The sequence below is a fragment of the Giraffa tippelskirchi genome, chromosome 11 (genome assembly GCF_054371585.1).
Source record: "Giraffa tippelskirchi isolate mGirTip1 chromosome 11, T2T-mGirTip1v1.2.pri, whole genome shotgun sequence".
NCBI classification, from domain to species: Eukaryota; Metazoa; Chordata; class Mammalia; order Artiodactyla; family Giraffidae; genus Giraffa; species Giraffa tippelskirchi.
In genome coordinates, this window is record NC_137285.1 from 116,799,110 (window position 1) to 116,818,546 (window position 19,437).

Consider the following 19,437-nt stretch of genomic DNA (forward strand, 5'->3'; position numbering starts at 1 on the left):
AAAAAATTTAACAGGTATAACTTGAGTCTGAAACAGTGTTTTTGCAGGTACAGGGTAGCATCAAAACATGTTTAAAAAGAGGTTTACATGTTTCTTCCAAAGTCTTGTGGTCACCAAAGGACCTAATGTAATTTAGAGCAGTAGTTCTCTACAGTGTATCACTTAGACCAACTCAGTAATCTCAAGTACTGTGTGCAGTTCTGGAGTACTACTCAGGCAAACTGGCACACACTTATTTTGTTATAATCACGGTCATCATTGTTATCATCATCATCAACACTTATATAGCATTTACCATGCACCAGATGCTTGTTGAAACACTTTACATGTATATTAACTCATATTTTTCCTGACTAGAGCTCTTAAAAGGTGGGTAATAGTACCTTTTATGTATGGGGAAAAAAATGAAGCCAAAGAGGTAATACAATTTTCACAGAGTCACATAGCAAGTAAATGGTGGAATTGAACTAGGAAATGGCAACCCACTTCAGTGTTCTTGCCTGGAAAATTCCATAGATAGAGCGGCCTGCCCATGGGATCACAAAGAGTGGGACATGACTGAGCAGCTGAGCACATGTGGGTAATCTAGATCCCTACTCCATATTCCTAACATTGTAAAAAAAATAAAAATCACACTGGAGTCTGAGGAACAAATTGAAACTAATTTGAAAGAGAAAGGATCAGGGGAGGTACAGAGAAGGAGACGGGATAAGATTTTTGTTAGTTATATTCAAATATTTGAAGAACTGTCTTGTAGAAATGGGACTAAATTTATCCTGTATAGTTCCAGGAAGGAGCACTGTGACCAGCAGGTAAATTGTTGTTGTTGTTCAGTTGCTCAGTCGTGTCTGGCTCTTTGTGACTCCATGGACTGCAGCATACCAGGCTTCCCTGTCCTTCACTATCTCCTGGAGTTTGCTCAAATCCATGTCCGTGCTATTTAACCATCTCATCCTTTGCCACCCCCTTCTCCTTTTACCTTCAAACTTTCCCAGCATTAGGGTCTTTTCCATTGAGTTGGCTCTTCTCATCAGGTGGTCAAAATATTGGTGCTTCAGCAATAGTCCTTCCGATGTATAGTCAGGGTTGATTTCCTGAAGGATTGACTGGTTTGATCTCCTTGTTGTCCAAGGGATGCTCAAGAGTCTTCTTCAGCACTGCACTTCGAAAGCATCAGTTCTTTGGCACTCAGGCTTCTTTATGATCCAACTCTCACATCTGTACATGACTACTGCAAAAACCATAGCTTTGACTATATGGACCTTTGTCGGCAAATGATGTCTTTGCTATTTAATAACTATTTGATATGGTGTATAGGCTTATCATAGCTTTCCTTCCAAGCGTCTTTTAATTTTATTGCTGCAGTCACCATCCACAGTGATTTTGGAGCCCAAGAGAATAAAATCTGTAACTGCTTTCTCTTTTCCTTCTTCTGTTTGCCATGAAATGATGGGACTGCATGCCATGATCTTTGTTTTTTGAATGTTGAGTTTTAAGCCAGCTTTTTCACTCTCCTCTTTCACTTTCATCAAGAGGCTCTTTAGTTCCTCTTCCCTTCCTTCGGTTAGAATGATATCATCTGTGTGTCTGAGGTTGTTGATATTTCTCCCGACAATCTTGTTTCCAGCTTGTGATTCATCCACCCCAGCATTTCGCATGATGCACTCTGCATATAAGTTAAATAAGCAGGGTGACAATACACAGTCAGGTGATATAAAGTCCTTTGTTTTGATTCTACTCCTTGCAGTTTCTCCAGTCTGGGATCTTAAATTGCTCTAGTAATTTTAGTCCATGATACAGAAATGTGCTGCCACTCTCAAATCGGCCATTCTACTTTCTACTGAATACTTGTTAGCTGTTTTGGGATCCTTGTCATAGAAGAGGAATCATGCATTATTTATCTTGTTTCACTTAGCATAGTGTCATTAAAGTTTATTTGTGTTGTAGCATTTGACAAGTTTTCCTTTTTTAAGGCTAAATAATAGTCCATGTATATATATACCCCATTTTCTTTATCCATTCATCTAACAGATTTTTTTATATCTATAAATTTAATAGCACCTATATAATTTTTTTTCACCATTTTGTACTTTCCACTGAAAGTACAAAAGTGGTTAATAGGCTTTAAAACTTCTCATTCATTACAAAGAAATGTGTGTACATATTAGAAAACTTAGAATATATGGATTAGGCAATACAATTGAATGAAAATCCTATGTTAATGCTTTGATGAGTATCTTTCTATATGTTTTCTGTGCTATACACTTGTGTACTCAGGTCAAATAAACTGGTAAAATGTGTTGATGAAAAACACCTAAGTCAAAGTAATAGTGATAATATTTGGTAGTATGGTTGGCTAAGACGTACTGCTTGCTATGAGCTTTCTTAGGATTTTTTTTTGGGGGGGCTTTAATTAATTTATTAATTGTACAGGAGACAGGGATCAAGACCATCCCCATGGAAAAGAAATGCAAAAAAGTAAAATGGCTGTCTGAGGAGGCCTTACAAATAGCTGTGAAAAGAAGAGAAGTGAAAATCAAAGGAGAAAGGAAAGATATACCCATTTGAATGCAGAGTCCCAAAGAATATCAAGGAGAGATAACAAAGCCTTCCTCAGTGATCCGTGCAAAGAAATAGAGGAAAATAATAGAATGGGAAAGACTAGAAATCTCTTAAAGAAAATTAGAGATACCTAGGGAACATTTCATGCAAAGATGGACTCAGTAAAGGACAGAAATGGTATGGACCTAACAGAAGCAGAAGATATTAAGAAGAGATGGCGAGAATACACAGAAGAACTATACAGAAAAGATCTTCACGACGCAGGTAATCATGATGGTGTGATCACTCACCTAGAGCCAAACATCCTGGAATGTGAAGTCAAGTGCGCCTTAGGAAGCATCACTATGAACAAAGCTAGTGGAGGTGATGCGATTCCAGTTGAGCTATTTCAAATCCTAAAGGATGATGCTGTGAAAGTGCTGCACTCAATATGCCAGCAAATTTGGAAGACTCAGCAGTGGCCACAGGCCTGGAAAAGGTCGGTTTTCATTCCAATCCCAAAGAAAGACAATGCCAAAGAATGCTCAAACTACTGCACAATTGCACTCATCTCACATGCTAGCAAAGTAATGCTCAAAATCCAGGCTTCAACAATACGTGAACCGTGAACTTCTAGATGTTCAAGGTGGTTTGAGAAAAGGTAGAGGAAGCAGAGATCAAATTGCCAACGTCTGCTGGATCATCAAAAAAGCAAGAGAGTTCCAGAAAGACATCTATTTCTGCTTTATTGACTATGCCAAAGCCTTTGACTGTGTGGATCACAATAAACTGGAAAATTCTGAAAGAGATGGGAATACCAGACCACCTGACCTGCCTCCTGAGAAATCTGTATGCAGGTCAGGAAGCAACAGTTAGAACTGGACATGGAACAACAGACTGGTTCCAAATAGGAAAAGGAGTATGTCAAGCCTGTGTATTGTTACCCTGCTTATTTAACTTCTATGCAGAGTACATCATGAGAAATGCTAGGCTGGATGAAGCACAAGCTGGAATCAAGATTGCCAGGAGAAATATCAATAACCTCAGATATGCATGTGACACAACCCTTATGGCAGAAAGTGAAGAAGAACTAAAGAGCCTCTTGATGAAAGTGAAAGAGGAGAGTGAAAAAGTTGGCTTAAAGCTCAACATTCAGACATGGCATCTGGTCCCATCACTTCATGGCAAATAGATGGGGAAACAGTGGAGACAGTGACAGACTTTATTTTGTGGGGCTCCAAAATCACTGCAGATAGTGATTGCAGCCCTGAAATTAAAAGATGCTTACTCCTTAGAAGGAAAGTTATGACCAACCTAGACAGCGTATTAAAAAGCAGAGACATTACTTTGCCAACAAAGATCCATCTAGTTAAGGCTATGGTTTTTCCAGTGGTCATGTATGGTTGTGAGAGTTGGACTATAAAGAAAGCTGAGCACCAAAGAATTGATGCTTTTGAACTGTGATGTTGGGGAAGACTCTTGAGAGTCCCTTGAACTGCAAGGAGATCCAACCAGTCCATCCTAAAGGAAATCAGTCCAGAGTGTTCATTGGAAGGACTGATGCTGAAGCTGAAACTTCAATCCTTTGGCCACTTGATGCGAAGTGCTGACTGATTTGAAAAGACTGATGCTGGGAAAGATTGAAGGCAGGAGGAGAAGGGGACGACAGAGGATGAGATAGTTGGATGGCATCACTGACTCAGTGGACATGAGTTTGAGTAAGCTCCTGGAGTTGGATAGACAGGGAAGCCTGGCCTGCTGCAGTCCATGGGGTAGCGAAGAGTCAGACGCGACTGAGCAACTGAGTTGAACTGAGTTAATTTATTTTTTAATTGAAGGATAATTGCTTTACAGAATTTTATTGTTTTCTGTCAAGCCTCAACATGAATGGGTATACATATATCCCCTCCCTTTTGAACCTTCCTCCCATCTCCCTCCCCATCCCACCCATCTAGGTTGATACAGAGACCCTGTTTGAGTTTCCTGAGACATACAGCAAATTCCTGTTGGCTATCTATTTTCTATATGGTAATGTAAGTTTCCATGTTACTTTCTCCATACATCTCACCCTCTCCTCCCCTCTCCCCATGTCCATAAGTCTATTCTCTATGTCTGTTTCTCCATTGCTGCCCTGCAAGTAAATTCTTCAGTACCATTTTTCTAGATTCCATATATATGCATTAGAATACGATATTTATCTTTCTCTTTCTGACTTACTTCACTCTGTATAATAGGCTCTAGGTTCACCCACCTCATTAGAACTGACTCAAATGTGTTCCTTTTTATGACTGAGTAATATTCCATTGTGTTTATGTACCACAACTTCTTTATCCATTCATCTGTCGATGGACATCTAGGTTGCTTCCATGTTTATTTGTGTTGTAGCATTTGACAGGATTTCCTTTTTTAAGGCTAAATAATATTCCATGTATGTATGTACCCTATTTTCTTTATCCATTCGTCTGTTAATAGATTTTTAAAAAATATTTATTTGGCTGTGCCAGGTCTTAGTTGTGGCATGTGGGATCTTTTGTTGTGGCATGTGAGATCTAGTTCCTGACTAGGGGTAGAACCTGTACCCCATGCATTGGAATCACAGTCTTAGCCAGTGGACCACCAGAGACATCTCTATTAATAGATGTTTTAGTTGCTTCCACCTCTTGGCTCTTGTGAATAATGCTGCAGTGGACATGAATATGCAAATGTCTTTTTGAGATTCTGTTTTCAGTTCTTTTGAATATATACCCAGAAGTGGGATTTTTGGATTATATGATAGTTCCTTTTTTAGTTTTTTGAGGAACCTCCATACTGTTTTCTATAGCGGCTGTACCATTTTACGTTGTAGACAACAGTCCACAATAGTCCCAGTTTCTCTGCGTCCTCTCTAACGTGTGTTGTTTTCTGGGATAGTTGCCATCCTAATCTGTGTGGTTTTGATTTGCATTTCCCTAATGCTTAGTGATACTGATCGTCTTATCATATGCTTGTTGGCTGTTTGTATGTCTTCTTTGCAGAAATGTCTATGTAAGTTCTTTGCCTATTTTTAAGTTAGATATTTGTGGTTGAGTTGTTGGAGCTCTTTATATATTGTGGATGTTAAGTCCTTATCAGATATCTGGCTTGCAAATACTTTCTCCCTTTTTGTAGGTTGCATTTTACTGTGTTTTAATTTCCTTTGCTGTGCGTAAATTTTTAGGTTTGATGTAGTCCCATTTTGCTGTTTTTACTTTTGTTGCCTGTGTTTGATGTCATATATAAGAAATCATTACCAAATCCAATAACATCAACCTTTTCCCTTTTGTTTTCTTCTAGGAATTTTGTAGTTCAGGTATCATTTAGGCTTTTAATCCATTTTGAGTTAATTTTTGTATGTGGTGTAAGGCATGGGTCCATTTGTATTCTTTTACATGCAGATAAATAGTTTTCCCAGCACATTTTGTTGAAGAAACTGTCCTTCCCCATTGTGTAGCCTTGGCACTTTTCTTAAAGATCATTTGACCATATACATGAGGGTTTATTTCTGGATTCTCTATTCTGTTACATAGGTCTTTTTTTTTTTTTTTTTTTTGCTGCACAGAGTCTTCATTTCGGTGTGATCATTGCTGCTTACAGGGGCTTCTCTGGTAGTGGGATGTGGCCTTCTTTTTTTGTGGAGCACAGGCTTTAGAGCTCACAGGCTCAACAGTTGAGGTGTGTGGGCTTAGCTGTCCTGTTGCCTGTGTGATTTTAGTTCCCCGACCAGGGATCAAACCTGTGTGCCCTGCACTGGGAGGCAGATTCCTAACCACTGGACCACCAGGGAAGTCCCTGTTATGTTGGTCTTTATGCCAGTTCAATTGTGCTATTTTGATGCTATCATTTATATGGGAATTCAGCAAAATTGGTGAGTTACGTTTCTGCTACCTCCATCTTCTTCAGATTTTTACTTTTTACAGATTTGGAGAGGATGTCTTAATGTTTTCAACTATGTAATTAATATAAGTGTTGATTGGGACAGAGTGAAACAGATGTCAGCTAAAGGCTGCCTTTAGGTTGCCATGGATTTCTCAATATGCTTTGGATGTGTTTGTGACTCAGTCAATAAGTTGTATCTGACTCTTATGATGCCATGGACTGTAGCCTGCCAGGCTCTCTGTTCATAGGATTTTCAAGTCAAGAATACTGGAGTGGGTTGTCATTTCCTCCTGAGGGGAACTTGCCAACTCAGGAATTGAACCCATGTCTCTTGCCTGTGTCTCCTGCATTGGCAGGCATATTCTTTACCACTTGGGCCATCTGGGAAGCCCTGAGATAATATGAACAGTGGGAACTCCTTTAAAGTATATTCTTTAAGTAAAGGAGTAAGTCTTAACTTGATCTAACTTTTCTTGTCTCAAGCCTGTCTTTTGTGGCAGATTCTGTGATCTCATTCTTAATGGCAGCCTTTTATGATGGGGATTATATTAACCATATTTTGAGGTTGAGAAAACAGGTTTCTAGAGAGTAAGTGAAATCGTGGAGCCTGAATTTGAGCCTAAGTCTGACTAGCCTCCAAGCCCAGCTTGTTTCCACTGTACTAATCAGAGTTAGATACACTGTGTCTGCCGTCTTCCTTTATCAGCGCTTGTCTTCCTTGTGTCTAAGGACAAATATAAGAGCAGTCTGTTCTTGTCCTCCTTGGGAGAGATGAGGATCAGTTAGGAACCAAGGGATGGGCAATCTGTGATGAAAGCAAGAGGACATTTTAGCTGATGTATTGTTCTGCATTGTCCATTCATTTACTTGTAAAATTATTTCAAAGATCAGTGATAAAGGCTACTGTTTCATTTGTATAATAATTACTATCTAAAGGTTTCTGTTATTACCATTCATTTAATTTTTTTTTTGGCTTTTCACTGTTTTTTCCCAACTCTTTATTGAGGTAAAATTGACAAGCAAAATTTAAGATATTTAAAGAATACATCATGGTGATTTGATATACATATGCATTGTGAAAGGATTCCCCCATCTAGTTAATTAATTCATCTATCATCTCACATATTTGTTTTTTTTTTTTAAGTGAGTACAAGTTCTACTGTTAGCAAATTTCAATTTTGCAATATAGTGTTGTCAACTATATTCACCATGTTTTACATTAGATCCTCGAACTTACTCATCTTATAGTCGAAAGTTTGTACTCGTACTAACATCTCCCTATTTCCCCCCAGCATTACTCTAGCTGAAATATGCCAGATAGAGAAGGACAAATACCCTTCTGTATTAATAGAGCGAGAGACTTCCGCTTTTGCATGCACATATTAATAAATTTAGTCTGTTATTTGATTTATATATTTGAAATGTGTTAGTGAGAAAGTCCATACTTTAATTTCCATAATTATTCATGAATGTCTGCAGTATTAAATGTAGACTGAGTATAAAGTTTGCTGAGTATAAAAATCATGTGAAAAACAAAGCCATTGTGAAAAGAGGTTACCATGTGTATGCATCATGCACTTTTAGACAACTCAAATTGCATTTTAGAAATTGAAGTATAGTTGATTTGCATCATTTTAGTTTCAGGTACAGAGCACTGTACCTGACTCAGCATTTTTATAGGTTACTCTCCATTTAAAATCACTACAAAGCAGTGACTATTTTCCTGTGCTGTATAGCACATCCTGTGGCCTATCCATTTTATACATTGTAGTTTTTACCTCTCAACCCCCTATTCCCATCCTGCCTCATAAGCAAAATAGAAACAAACTCACAGGTATAGAGAACAGACTTAATAAATTGCTTTTTAAACCATGAAAGAATGTCTGCTTTTAAGATTTTTCTTTTGGATACACCATTTGTTGTTGTTGCTTAGTTGCTCAGTCATATCTGACCAGGCTCCTCTGTCCATGGGATTTCCCAGGGAATGATACTGGAGTGGGTAGCCATTACCTTTGCTAGGGGGTCTTCCTGATTGAGCCTACATCTCCTGCATTGACAAGCGGGTTATTTACCACTGAGCCACCAAGAAAGCCCTTGTAGTTTTCTGTGGCAGTTCATGCTGTCATTTTTGATAGTTCTCATTCTCACAAGGTTCTTAATTTATATTGATTCACCAATATCTCCTCTCAATTCTTTTGGCTCTAGTTTGTTCCACTCTGTCTTCTTCCATATAATAGCTCTTTACACATTTGGAGAAAGTTCTCATATGTGCTTCTTACTTTTTAAGCACTTTTAAAACACTTTTCTGACTAAATCTTCTTTTATGTAAAATTTTCCAGACCCTTTACCAGTTTGAAAGGGCTTGATCTGTCATAGATGCCTTTTACAGTATATTATTGTTTGGCCTGTTTTGTGAAAAGGAATCATAGATCTAGTCTAGTCTAAGAGGGAAGAATATTGTTACAGTACTTCTGAAGTTTGATGACAGATGCTCCAGTGCTACCAGTTTACTAGAGGTAGAACTTAGACAGCTACCCTGCCTTTCTCTTGCATCATTTCTGCTGCCTCCTATATCTGTACTGTCAACCTGTGCTGTACTGGCAACTATGCTGGCAGGTCTTGGCCTAGGTTTCTGCTCTTCTGTAACTGGCTTTACACATGACCCCCTGTGGTTGCCTGGCTCACAAGTCTTGATACATCTTTTTAGCTGCTTTAGTCTCTCATTTCTTCTATTCGGAATTTCCTAGCAGAGGAGCCAGGTTTGTCTAAGGTACCTTTTATAGGTCACTCTGGTCATAAGTTGCTTGCCAGTTGCTTGCCCTTGCCCACCTAACAGTCCCATTCATTGACTCAACAAGTATTTTATTAAATATCTTATATATACTAGTAATTGTTCTAAATGCCTGGAATACGTCAGTAAACATAGCAGGCCAAAATCACTGTTTCCATTCTAGTGAGGTGAAATATACAAGTAGAAGTAAATGTACTAGTCAAATTAATGATTTCATAATTTCTCTCTGGCTGGTAAGAGAGAGAGGATTGTGTGCTTCTGAACATGACTGCTGCCCTTCATTGAACTGGTGCCACTTTTGATAGAATGTGATATCGGCAGATGGACTTCAGAAAGCAACACTAATATAGATAACCACTGATGTAGTTGTTTAGACAAACATACAGAAGATTTAGAAAATTATACATTAGAGTGGCATTTCTCAAAATTCAGAGCCTGTGTTAAGCCAAGTAGTATATATTTTATATGTGTATGTGTATACTTTAAACATATACATGATACTAAAATGATTGATTTTTGTCAGTTGATACAGTCAACAATTATCAAGCATCCTGTTTTGTATAGAGCAAAGTAGTGCATTTCTTCAGTTAATTAACCCCTACTGACTGACTTCATTTCTTCTGCAAATGAACTTCTTCCTCATACTGTTAGCTATTCCACACCTACAGCATACTACTCAGCACCCCCTGAGAATAGTGTTTGACTTCCCTGCAGTCATCTGGTAAGCCTTGAACAGTCACTTTGGCAGGGTGAATGGTTGGATCATCCTAGGTCACTTGCTAATCCTTGTGGTGGGCCAGGTAAGTGGATTACCCTACCAGGACCCAGGGGAAGGTGGATTATCACACATAAAGGAGGGAAAAGTGTGCCTGATCACGCCAGTATTTCCTCACCCTTCCTAAATTTGTGTGGGGCGGTTTGTCTAGCATTTGCTCCTTTTTCAAAGAAAGCTATTTCCAAATGTGTTGGTAACCTGCTAAGAGTCCCCCTTTTTATGTATGAGCTCCACATTTGGTCATTGTATTTCCCGATTTTATGATGCAGTGGTAGAGTAGGGACTGGAAAGAAAATCAGGAAGGCCTTGACTAATAACTGCCCCCTCTTTTTTTTTCAGTTTAGCTGTGTGCAATGCAGTGAACAATCACAATTTGTCAGCCTAGCACCTATCTTTTCTAAGAAGTGATCCCCTTTCTTTTGAGCAGTGTCTCTCCCCCTACCCAGTTACCCATGCCCATTTAATACATAGTGCAAATCGGAGCTGCTTCCATAGCCATTCTGATTGACTTCACCTCTGGACTCAAAAATCAGGCCACAGGTGGACATCTGACTCTAAAACAGTCTTCCACAGTATGGCTTGCTCCTCAACATAAAATGTCATCTTGTCAGCATTCTTAAATACAACCAGTGCTTCCTGTAACAATGGTTTTAGGTAAATTATATAAACTAGGAAAATAAATTTAAACATTCAGACTAAACTCTTAAAATCCAAAAAGAAGGATCAGACCATGTTCGTTTACTTCCATAGGGTATTCTGCTAAGTTTCTCAAAAGTTGTTAGCTGCATTAATTTGGATATTGATATTCAAAACCAAGTTACTTCCAAATTTTATTTGTGAAATACCATGTTACCATTTTTATTTTTGCCTTTTTATAACCTAATTTCCGTTTACAAATAGCATCGTATAAGGAAGTTATATCACTCATGAATCATATTTCTCTGTGTGCTTACAAATGTTACAACAGCATTTCACACTAAGCTTTCATGTTATTGAAAGACTGCATATCATTATGAAATCAGCAAAGTATATGGCTCCTGGAGACCTTTAGAAAGTTACATTCCTGCTTACAAGGAGCTTTTTACTTCTCAAATTGGCATTAACTAAACAAGTGAAAATACCTGTCTCATTCTCATACACAGGGTGTAAAAAATTATTAATATCTTTCTTTTGGGCCCTTTGACTTTGTGTGAGTCTTTAAAATTTTCATATTCTTTGATCCATTAGTTGTATACCTAAGATTTTTTCTGGGCAAAAGTGAGATGAGGATAAAGATGTGTATAGAAAGGTGCTTTTCACAGCATTATTTATAATAGAGAAAATAGGAAATATATATAATGGTCAAAGGCCTGTTAGAAAACATTAATAATAAATCAATATATAAAATTAAGTTTAGTATTATCTTGATTTTGATGAAAAAAATACATGTATGAGAAAAGCCTAGGATAAAATCCAAACATTATGGGGAGGGAGGTGGGAGGGGGGTTCAGAATGGGGAACACATGTAAACCCATGGCTGATTCATGTCAATGTAGGACAAAAACCACTACAATATTGTAAAGTAATTACCCCAACTAAAATAAATAAATTTATTAAAAAAAAAAATTCCAAACATTAGCAGTAATTGTCTTTGGCTGTGGGATAATGGATGATTTCTTCTTTATATTTTTATGTATTAAATTTTTTTATGCAGCTGACATTTATTATTTTTATGATTAGTAAAAATTAATGTGATAAAATATTTCCTGAGCCTGCAGCACATGAGTTAGGACTTTCAGAATTGAAAACAATGTAGGAACACCTGATTAAATATGTTGAGATATATAATATTCATTACACTTTTTAAGAAGTGAGAGGAGATATAAGTTTAAAACAATTTCCATTAGTATTAACAAATCTATTGAAATAAACATTTAGCTCAGTATGAACTAAGTGCCAGGCATTCATTATGCTAAGTACTTGGGCATATGAAGATGGTTCTGAAAGAACAAGAAGCTGTCTGTCATTTCTGTAAAAATTTCCATGATTTCTCTGCTACTTTAGGTTAGGTCCTCTTCTGTCATTGTACTTACTGTGATATACTGAAATTATCAGTTCATTTTTCTGTTTTCTGTTCTCTTAATTCCTTGAGATAGAGGCCATGTCTTTTTCATTGTGTATCTCCAGTATCTAGTAATTTGTTGAATTAAGTTTGCTATGAATGTAAGAACTGGTGATACTTGAGGTGGATTTTGGAAGCTGAGTGTCTATAATAAATCACTTTTAGTTTACTCTTAATGAAATCCTTTATTTCCCTGTAATGGTTGGTATATGAAGAGTTACTATACTACAGCAGTTGTTCCTTTTTGAGAATGTTTTTATTTTGCCTTTTTCAAATGTGACCTCAATTTTAGAACAATTCTGAGTTGGTCAATAAGATGAATTTAACTTTCCATTTATCTTTTAAAGGTAAGAATTTGGTCATAAAGTGATTGAAGTCTGAGTGAGGGCCAAAAGGAAGTTCAGTTCACAGGGATGAGGATGAGAGATGATAGTGGATGATTTCTTTTTAAAATATTGAATCAGGTGTTAAGGTTTCCTTAAGTTAGATGCACAAATAATCAGAATGTTGTTGCTTTTACTTCAGAGTGAGTGGGAACAACATGTAGAATATGCAAGTGCTGGAAGCTCTTTAAAAAGTACAGCAAAAAGCAATTTAGACCTAGCATGTACTCTCTAGCCCCAAATTATTCACAGATTATATCCCCAAAGTTCAATTTTGAGTTGATCTGGTCTTTAGTGTCACAGGGTAATTTTGTAATAGTAATGGTAGAGTAATGGTATAGACTCTGTCTATCAAGGGATTATATCTGACAGACAGAGTGACAGAGTGCCTGAAGAACTATGGACAGAGGTTCATGACATTGTACAGGAAGCAGTGATCAAAACCATCCCCAAGGAAAAGAAATGCAAAAAGGCAAAATGGCTGTCTGAGGAGGCCTTACAAATAACTAAGAAAATAAGAGAAGCCAAGGCAAGGAGAAAAGGAAAGGTATACCTATTTGAATGCAGAGTTCCAAAAACTGGCAAGGAGAGATTAGAAAGCCTTCCTCAGTGATCAGTGCAAAGAAATAGAGGAAAACAATAGAATGGGAAAGACTAGAGATCCCTTCAAGAAAATTAGTGATACCAAGGGAACATTTCATGCAAAGACGGGCACAATAAAAGAAATCATATGGACCTAACAGAAGCAGAAGATATTAAGAAGAGGTGGCGAGAATACACAGAAAAACTATACAAAAAAGATCTTCATGACCCAGATAACCACGATGGTGTGATCACTCACCTAGAGCCAGACATCCTGGAATGCAAAGTCAAGTGGACCTTCGGAAGCATCACTACAAACATAGCTAGTGGAGGTGATGGAATTCCAGCTGAGCTATTTCAAATCCCAAAAGATGATGCTGTGTAAGTGCTGCACTCTTTATAGCAGCAAATTTGGAAAACTCAGCAGTGGCCACAGGACTGGAAAAGGTCAGTTTTCATTCCAATCCCAAAGAAAGGCAGCACCAAAGAATGTGCAGACTGCTGCACAATTACACCCATCTCACATGCTAGCAAAATACTGCTCAAAATTCTCCAAGCCAGGCTTCAACAGTACATGAACCGTGACATTCCAGATGTTCAAGCTGGATTGAGAAAAGGCAGAGGAAGCAAAGATCAAATTGCCAACATCCGTTGGATCATTGAAAAAGCAAGAGAGTTCCAGAAAAACATCCACTTCTGCTTTACTGATTACGCCAAAGCCTTTGACTGCATAGATAACAACAAACTGTCGAAAATCCTTAAAGAGATGGGAATACCAGACCACCTGACCTGTCTCTTGAGAAACCTGTATGCAGGTCAGGAACTGCCGCCTGAGAAATATGTATGCAGATCAAGAAGCAACAGTTAGAACTGGACATGGAACACCAGACTGGTTTCAAATAGGGAAAGGAATACGTCAAGGTTGTATATTGTCACCTTGTTTATTTAACTTATATGCAGAGTATATCATGCAAAATGCCGGGCTGGATGAAGCACAAGCTGGAATCAAGATTGCCGGGAGAAATATTAGTAACCTCAGATACACAGAAGACACCATCCTTATGGCAGAAAGTGAAGAAGAGCTAAAGAGCCTCTTGATGAAAGTGAAAGAGTGAAAAAGTTGACTTATTAAAACTCAACATTCAGAAAACTAAGATCATGGCATCTGGTCCCATTACTTCATGGCAAATAGATGGGGAAACAGTGGAAACAGTGACAGATTTTATGTTGGGGGGCTCCAAAATCACTGCAGATGGTGACTGCAGCCATGAAATTAAAAGATGCTTGCTCTTTGGAAGAAAAGTTATGACCAACCTAGACAGCACATTAAAAAGCATAGACATTACTTTGCCAACAAAATTCCGTTTAGTCAAAGCTATGGTTTTTCCAGTAGTCACGTATGGATGTGAGAGTTGGACGATGAAGAAAGCTGAGCGCTAAAGAATTGATGCTTTTAAACTGTGGTGTTGGAGAAGACTCTTGAGAGTCCCTTGGACTGCAAGGAGATCCACCGAGTCCATCCTAAAGGAAATCAGTCCTGAATATTCATTAGAAGGACCGATGTTGAAGCAGAAACTCCAGTCCTTTGGCCACCTGATGCAAAGAGCTGACTCATTTGGAAAGACCCTGATTGTGGGAAAGATTGAAGGTGGGAGGAAAAGGGGATGACAGAGGATGAGATGGTTGGATGGCATCACTGACTTGATGGACATGAGTTTGAGCAAGCTCCAGGAGTTGGTGATGGACAGGGAAGCCTGGCTTGCTGCGGTTCATGGGGTCGCAAAGAATTGGGCACGACTGAGCAACTGAACTGAATGATATAGATGAGTAGTTTTCAACCAGGGGCATTTTTGCCCAACCTCGAGCATATTTGGCAGTGATTTGGAGACATTTTTGGTTGTAACAACTTAGTGGTATTAGATGTGGTGTTATTAACTTTTAGTGGGTTAAAGCTAAGGATGTTGCTAAACATACTATAGTGTACTATAATGCACAGGATAGCTCCCCTTCTCCTGCCTTCAAACCAAAGAAGGTATTATCTGGCCCAGAATGTCAGTAGTACTGATGTGGAGAAACCCTGTTTAGACAATTTTCAAATTTCCAGGCCACTCTGAAAAATCTTTCTTTAACCCTGCACAGTGCTTATAACCCATAACTGAAGCTTCTTGCTAACAGTGCCATTTCATTTGTCATGTAAGATTACTTTGTATGGTAAAGCTTTTAAATTTCAACTTGAGATACTGAGCTGAAGATGGCTTTCCTTATTGGAAATAAAGGGTAGTACTCCTATGGTGTGGAGACTTGATTTCATATGCCTGTTTTTCCTAGTATTTTTGTGTCACTCTTCTGAGAGTCTGTTGGATGGGAATTACCTATCATTTCAGTATTGTGTTTAGAAGATAGTTTTATACCCTTAAAAACATGAAAATGTTTAATCAGTGTATAAATTTGTTCAACAAGTATTCATTTAGAAATAAGTATTAATAAAATCAGTATTCAGATTTTTAAGTACTTGTAACCTAATGCACTTTGATTTTATTAATAGGGTCAGGAGCAGGTCTGGGGAAAATAATCCAGAGATTTCCACAGAAGGACTGGGATGATACACCTTTTCCACAGGGAATTGAATTGGTAAGTTGATGTTGTATTACTGTACTTTTATAATGATACTTTTCTTGTTTTATTTATGGTTATATTTATGTTGTAGTTACTTTTAAATTATTTGGTGATTTAACTGTAACACATTATTAAAAATACTCTCCCCAATACAGAAACCTTTGACTTATATTGGTTCTGGAATACCTGTTTTGCTATTCTTCCCATTTAAATTTCTCTTTAATATTAAAGATGAAATAGATGATCTTTATGTACCTGGAAGCTGAAAAATCCCTCTGATTCTTATAATCAAACTCTCAGCCTAGTATCTTCAGTGATATTGTGTGTCACTAATCAAATATTTATTGTATTTTTTTTCCTGAAAATTTCAAGGTCGTTGTTTTAGTGAAAACTAAATAAAAATGTAGATAAACAAAACCAAAGGTTGGTTTAATAGTGATCAATCATGGTTTGAATTTGGTCTTGAAATCAAAATCTGAGTTCTTTCTTTCTAGTTATAGGATTTGTATGTTGTTTTGCAATAGTACAATTAACTGCCTTATTTTTGTCAACCATTTTAAAGCAATTTATGGTTGAGCATAATTTATATGACTAACACATTCTCTCTGGTGGTGGATCTGTGGTGGTAGAATCAGAGACTGAAAAGATGATCACTAAAGTATTTTTGCAATATGATTATAATGTTTAGAGAGTGTGTATATATGTGTTTGTATATATGTATGTATGTTCGCTTATATTGTATGTATATTTACACACACACATGAGCAGTGTTCATCAAAGCAATTGTTTTGAGTGAACATTTGGTGTAACATGACAATGAAGAGGAGACTGCTTGGGTTGAAAATCCCAGCTGAATGGTGTGATTTCTGGCAAGCTACTTAATTTCTTGAGCAATAAGAGTCTTCATCTATAAAATGAGGACACTGATAATACTAATCTCATAGGGTTATGTAAAAATAAAATGAGAAAAATACAAATAAAATGCTTAGAACACTGTCTTCCATAAAGTTCTCAGTAAATAAGGTAGCTTGTTAATGTTATTATTGTTGTCATTGGTGCTCTGTGTTTGACATATTGCAGCTCCTACCTCAGAGGAAGTACTGTTCAGTCTTTTGTTAGCCTGTGTCAGGAATATTTATTAGTAATAAAACTGACATTGCAAATTATGATTTTTCTTATCCTAGCAAATGACTGTCCATTTCTGCCTCCCTGAGGATAAAAGATACATTGCTAAATGCTTAATTTTGATTGTTAAACCCAGTTGTGTAAAGAAGGCTGGGAGTTCTATAGATCCACAGAGGGGGTAAATCTTGAGTTTAGGCATTAAAAAGGGGGGAAGAGTATGAGAATCTGTGAGGTAATAGACAATACATTGGAAAAGACCCTGATGCTGGGAAAGATTGAGCGCATGAGAAGGGGACGACAGCGGATGAGATGGTTGGATGGCATCACCGACTCAATGGATGTGAGTTTGAGAAAACTCCAAGAGATAGTCAAGGACAAGGAAGCCTGGTGTACTGCAGTCCACGAGGTTGCAAAGAGTTGGACATGACTCAGCAACTGAACAACAAAGTGGTCTCTGCCCCTAGTTCCTGGCACAGAGCTTCTGAAACCCTTGCAATTTCCTAAGTCAAAAAATACTAGAGACATTTTTTGTTCTAATATTTGGTCTTTGATCCCGGTTCCTGCCACAGGGTTCCTGAAACCTTTGTAACTTCCTGGGTGGTAGGAGTGTTTTGTTCTGATGAGGTGACTCTTGGGGGACTCCTGGATGGTTCCTGGATGAGGAGAAGGACCAAGCCATGATTAGAAGCTTGGAACTTTCAGCCCTTATCTGCTATTCTCTTGAAAAGGGAGAAGGGCTGACAGTTTAGTTAATGATTGATCATGCCTACGTGATGAAGCCACCAGTAAAAATCCCAAAAGTATGGGATTCAGAGAATTTCCAGGTTGTTCAAATATCCACCTACTGGGAGGGTGATGCACCCCAGCTGCACAGAGAGAGAAGCTCCTGTGCTTGGGACCTTCCCAGGCTTCCCTCTGTGTATCTCTTCATCTGCTGTTCATCTGTATTCCTTATCATATCCTTTAATAAACTGATTGTAAGTAAAATGTTTTTTAAGGGAGCCACTTGAGCAAATTAATTGAATCCAAAGGGACTGAAGTCATGGGAACTTCCAATTTGTAGCCAAGTCATACAGAAGTTGTAGGTAACCTGGGGACCTACTTGCAGTTGGCATCTCAGATTGGGGTGGGGGGGAGGTGTTGGTCTCATGGGACTAAGCCCTTAACCTTAATCAGTCAGTTAAATTGTAGGACACCCAGCAGATGTTGTGGATAATTGCTTGTTTTGGGGAAAAAATCCCACACATTGGGATTGTCACACACATTAGGAGTGTCAGAAATGAAGTATTCTGGGTAAGGTAAACGTTACCACATGGAGGAGAAAAGTAGGTTTTTAAAGAGCCCCCTTGTATTCCCTTTTCTTCTCTTCCACATCTCTGTAAATACTAGTAATTGGTCTTACAGTGTGGATAACCGGCATTTGTACTATTAAAGCTTTTAAACTGTTTCACTGTCCTTTTTAGTAATGATTGAAAGGGGAACATTTTGGTACTCGAGCTCCTTTAGAACTTTTGTGTGTTCCTACGTCCCCTCACATAAATGTGCGGATGGATATAAATTGCGTCAGTTTGACTATATGAACAGTGAACCACCTTCATAAATTTCAAGGACAGCAGACCTTATTGGGTTAGAGAGAGATCATGATTTGACTGTAGTTTATTTAGCTATGACTGAGAAGGGATACTTTTTGTATTTCAAAAGTTAAGGCATAGATACTGTGATGCCTCTGATTTCTCTCTAGTAGTGATGGAGAGACATGTTGATTTTCAGTCCAGTTGAGTTGGATCACTCAGTCGTGTCTGACTCTTTGCTACCCCATGGGCTGCAGCAGGCCAGGTCTTCCTGTCCATCACCAACTCCCGGAGTTTACTCAAACTCATGTCCATTGAGTCAGTGATGCCATCCAACCATCTCATCCTCTGTCGTCCCCTTCTCTTCCTGCCTTCAATCTTTCCCAGCATCAGGGTCTTTTCAAATGAGTCAGTTCTTCGCATCAAGTGGTCAAAGTATTGGAGTTTCAGCTTCAGCATCAGTCCTTCTAATGAATATTCAGGACTGATTTCCTTTAGGATGGACTGGTTGGATCTCCTTGCAGTCCAAAGGACACTCAAGAGTCTTCTCCAACACCACAGTTCAAAAGCATCAATTCTTTGGTGCTCAGCTTTCTTTATAGTCCAACTCTCACATCCATACGTGACTGCTGGAAAAACCATAGCTTTGACTAGATGGACCTTCGTTGGCAAAGTAATGTCTCTGCTTTTTAATATGCTGTCTAGGTTGGTCATAACTTTTTTTCCAAGGAGCAAGCTTGGTCTATACCATTTCTGTCTTTTATTGTGCCCATCTTTGCATGAAATGTTCCCTTGGTATCTCTAATTTTCTTGAAGAGATCTCTAGTCTTTCCCATTCTATTGTTTTCCTTTATTTCCTTGCACTGATTACTGTGGAAGGCTTTGTTATCTCTCCTTGCTGTTCTTTGGAACTAAGAATTTAAATGGGTATACCTTTCCTTTTCTCCTTTGCCTTTGGCTTCTCTTCTTTTCATAGCTATTTGTAAGGCCTCCTCAGACAATCATTTTGCCTTTTTGCATTTCTTTTTCTTGGGGTTGGTCTTGATCCCAACCTCCTG

General features: G+C 38.1%; 1 protein-coding gene across 5 annotated transcripts in view; it reads left to right on the forward strand.

The window, feature by feature from the left end:
• Positions 1-19,437, forward strand: part of SBF2 (SET binding factor 2) — a 473,595-nt gene that overhangs the window by 75,165 nt on the left and 378,993 nt on the right. For all 5 annotated transcript variants that reach the window (XM_081540685.1, XM_081540683.1, XM_081540686.1 and 2 more), the window contains exon 2: positions 15,613-15,698. In XM_081540685.1, coding sequence (XP_081396811.1) covers positions 15,613-15,698 — 86 coding nt within the window. The remainder of the gene's footprint in view (positions 1-15,612; positions 15,699-19,437) is intronic.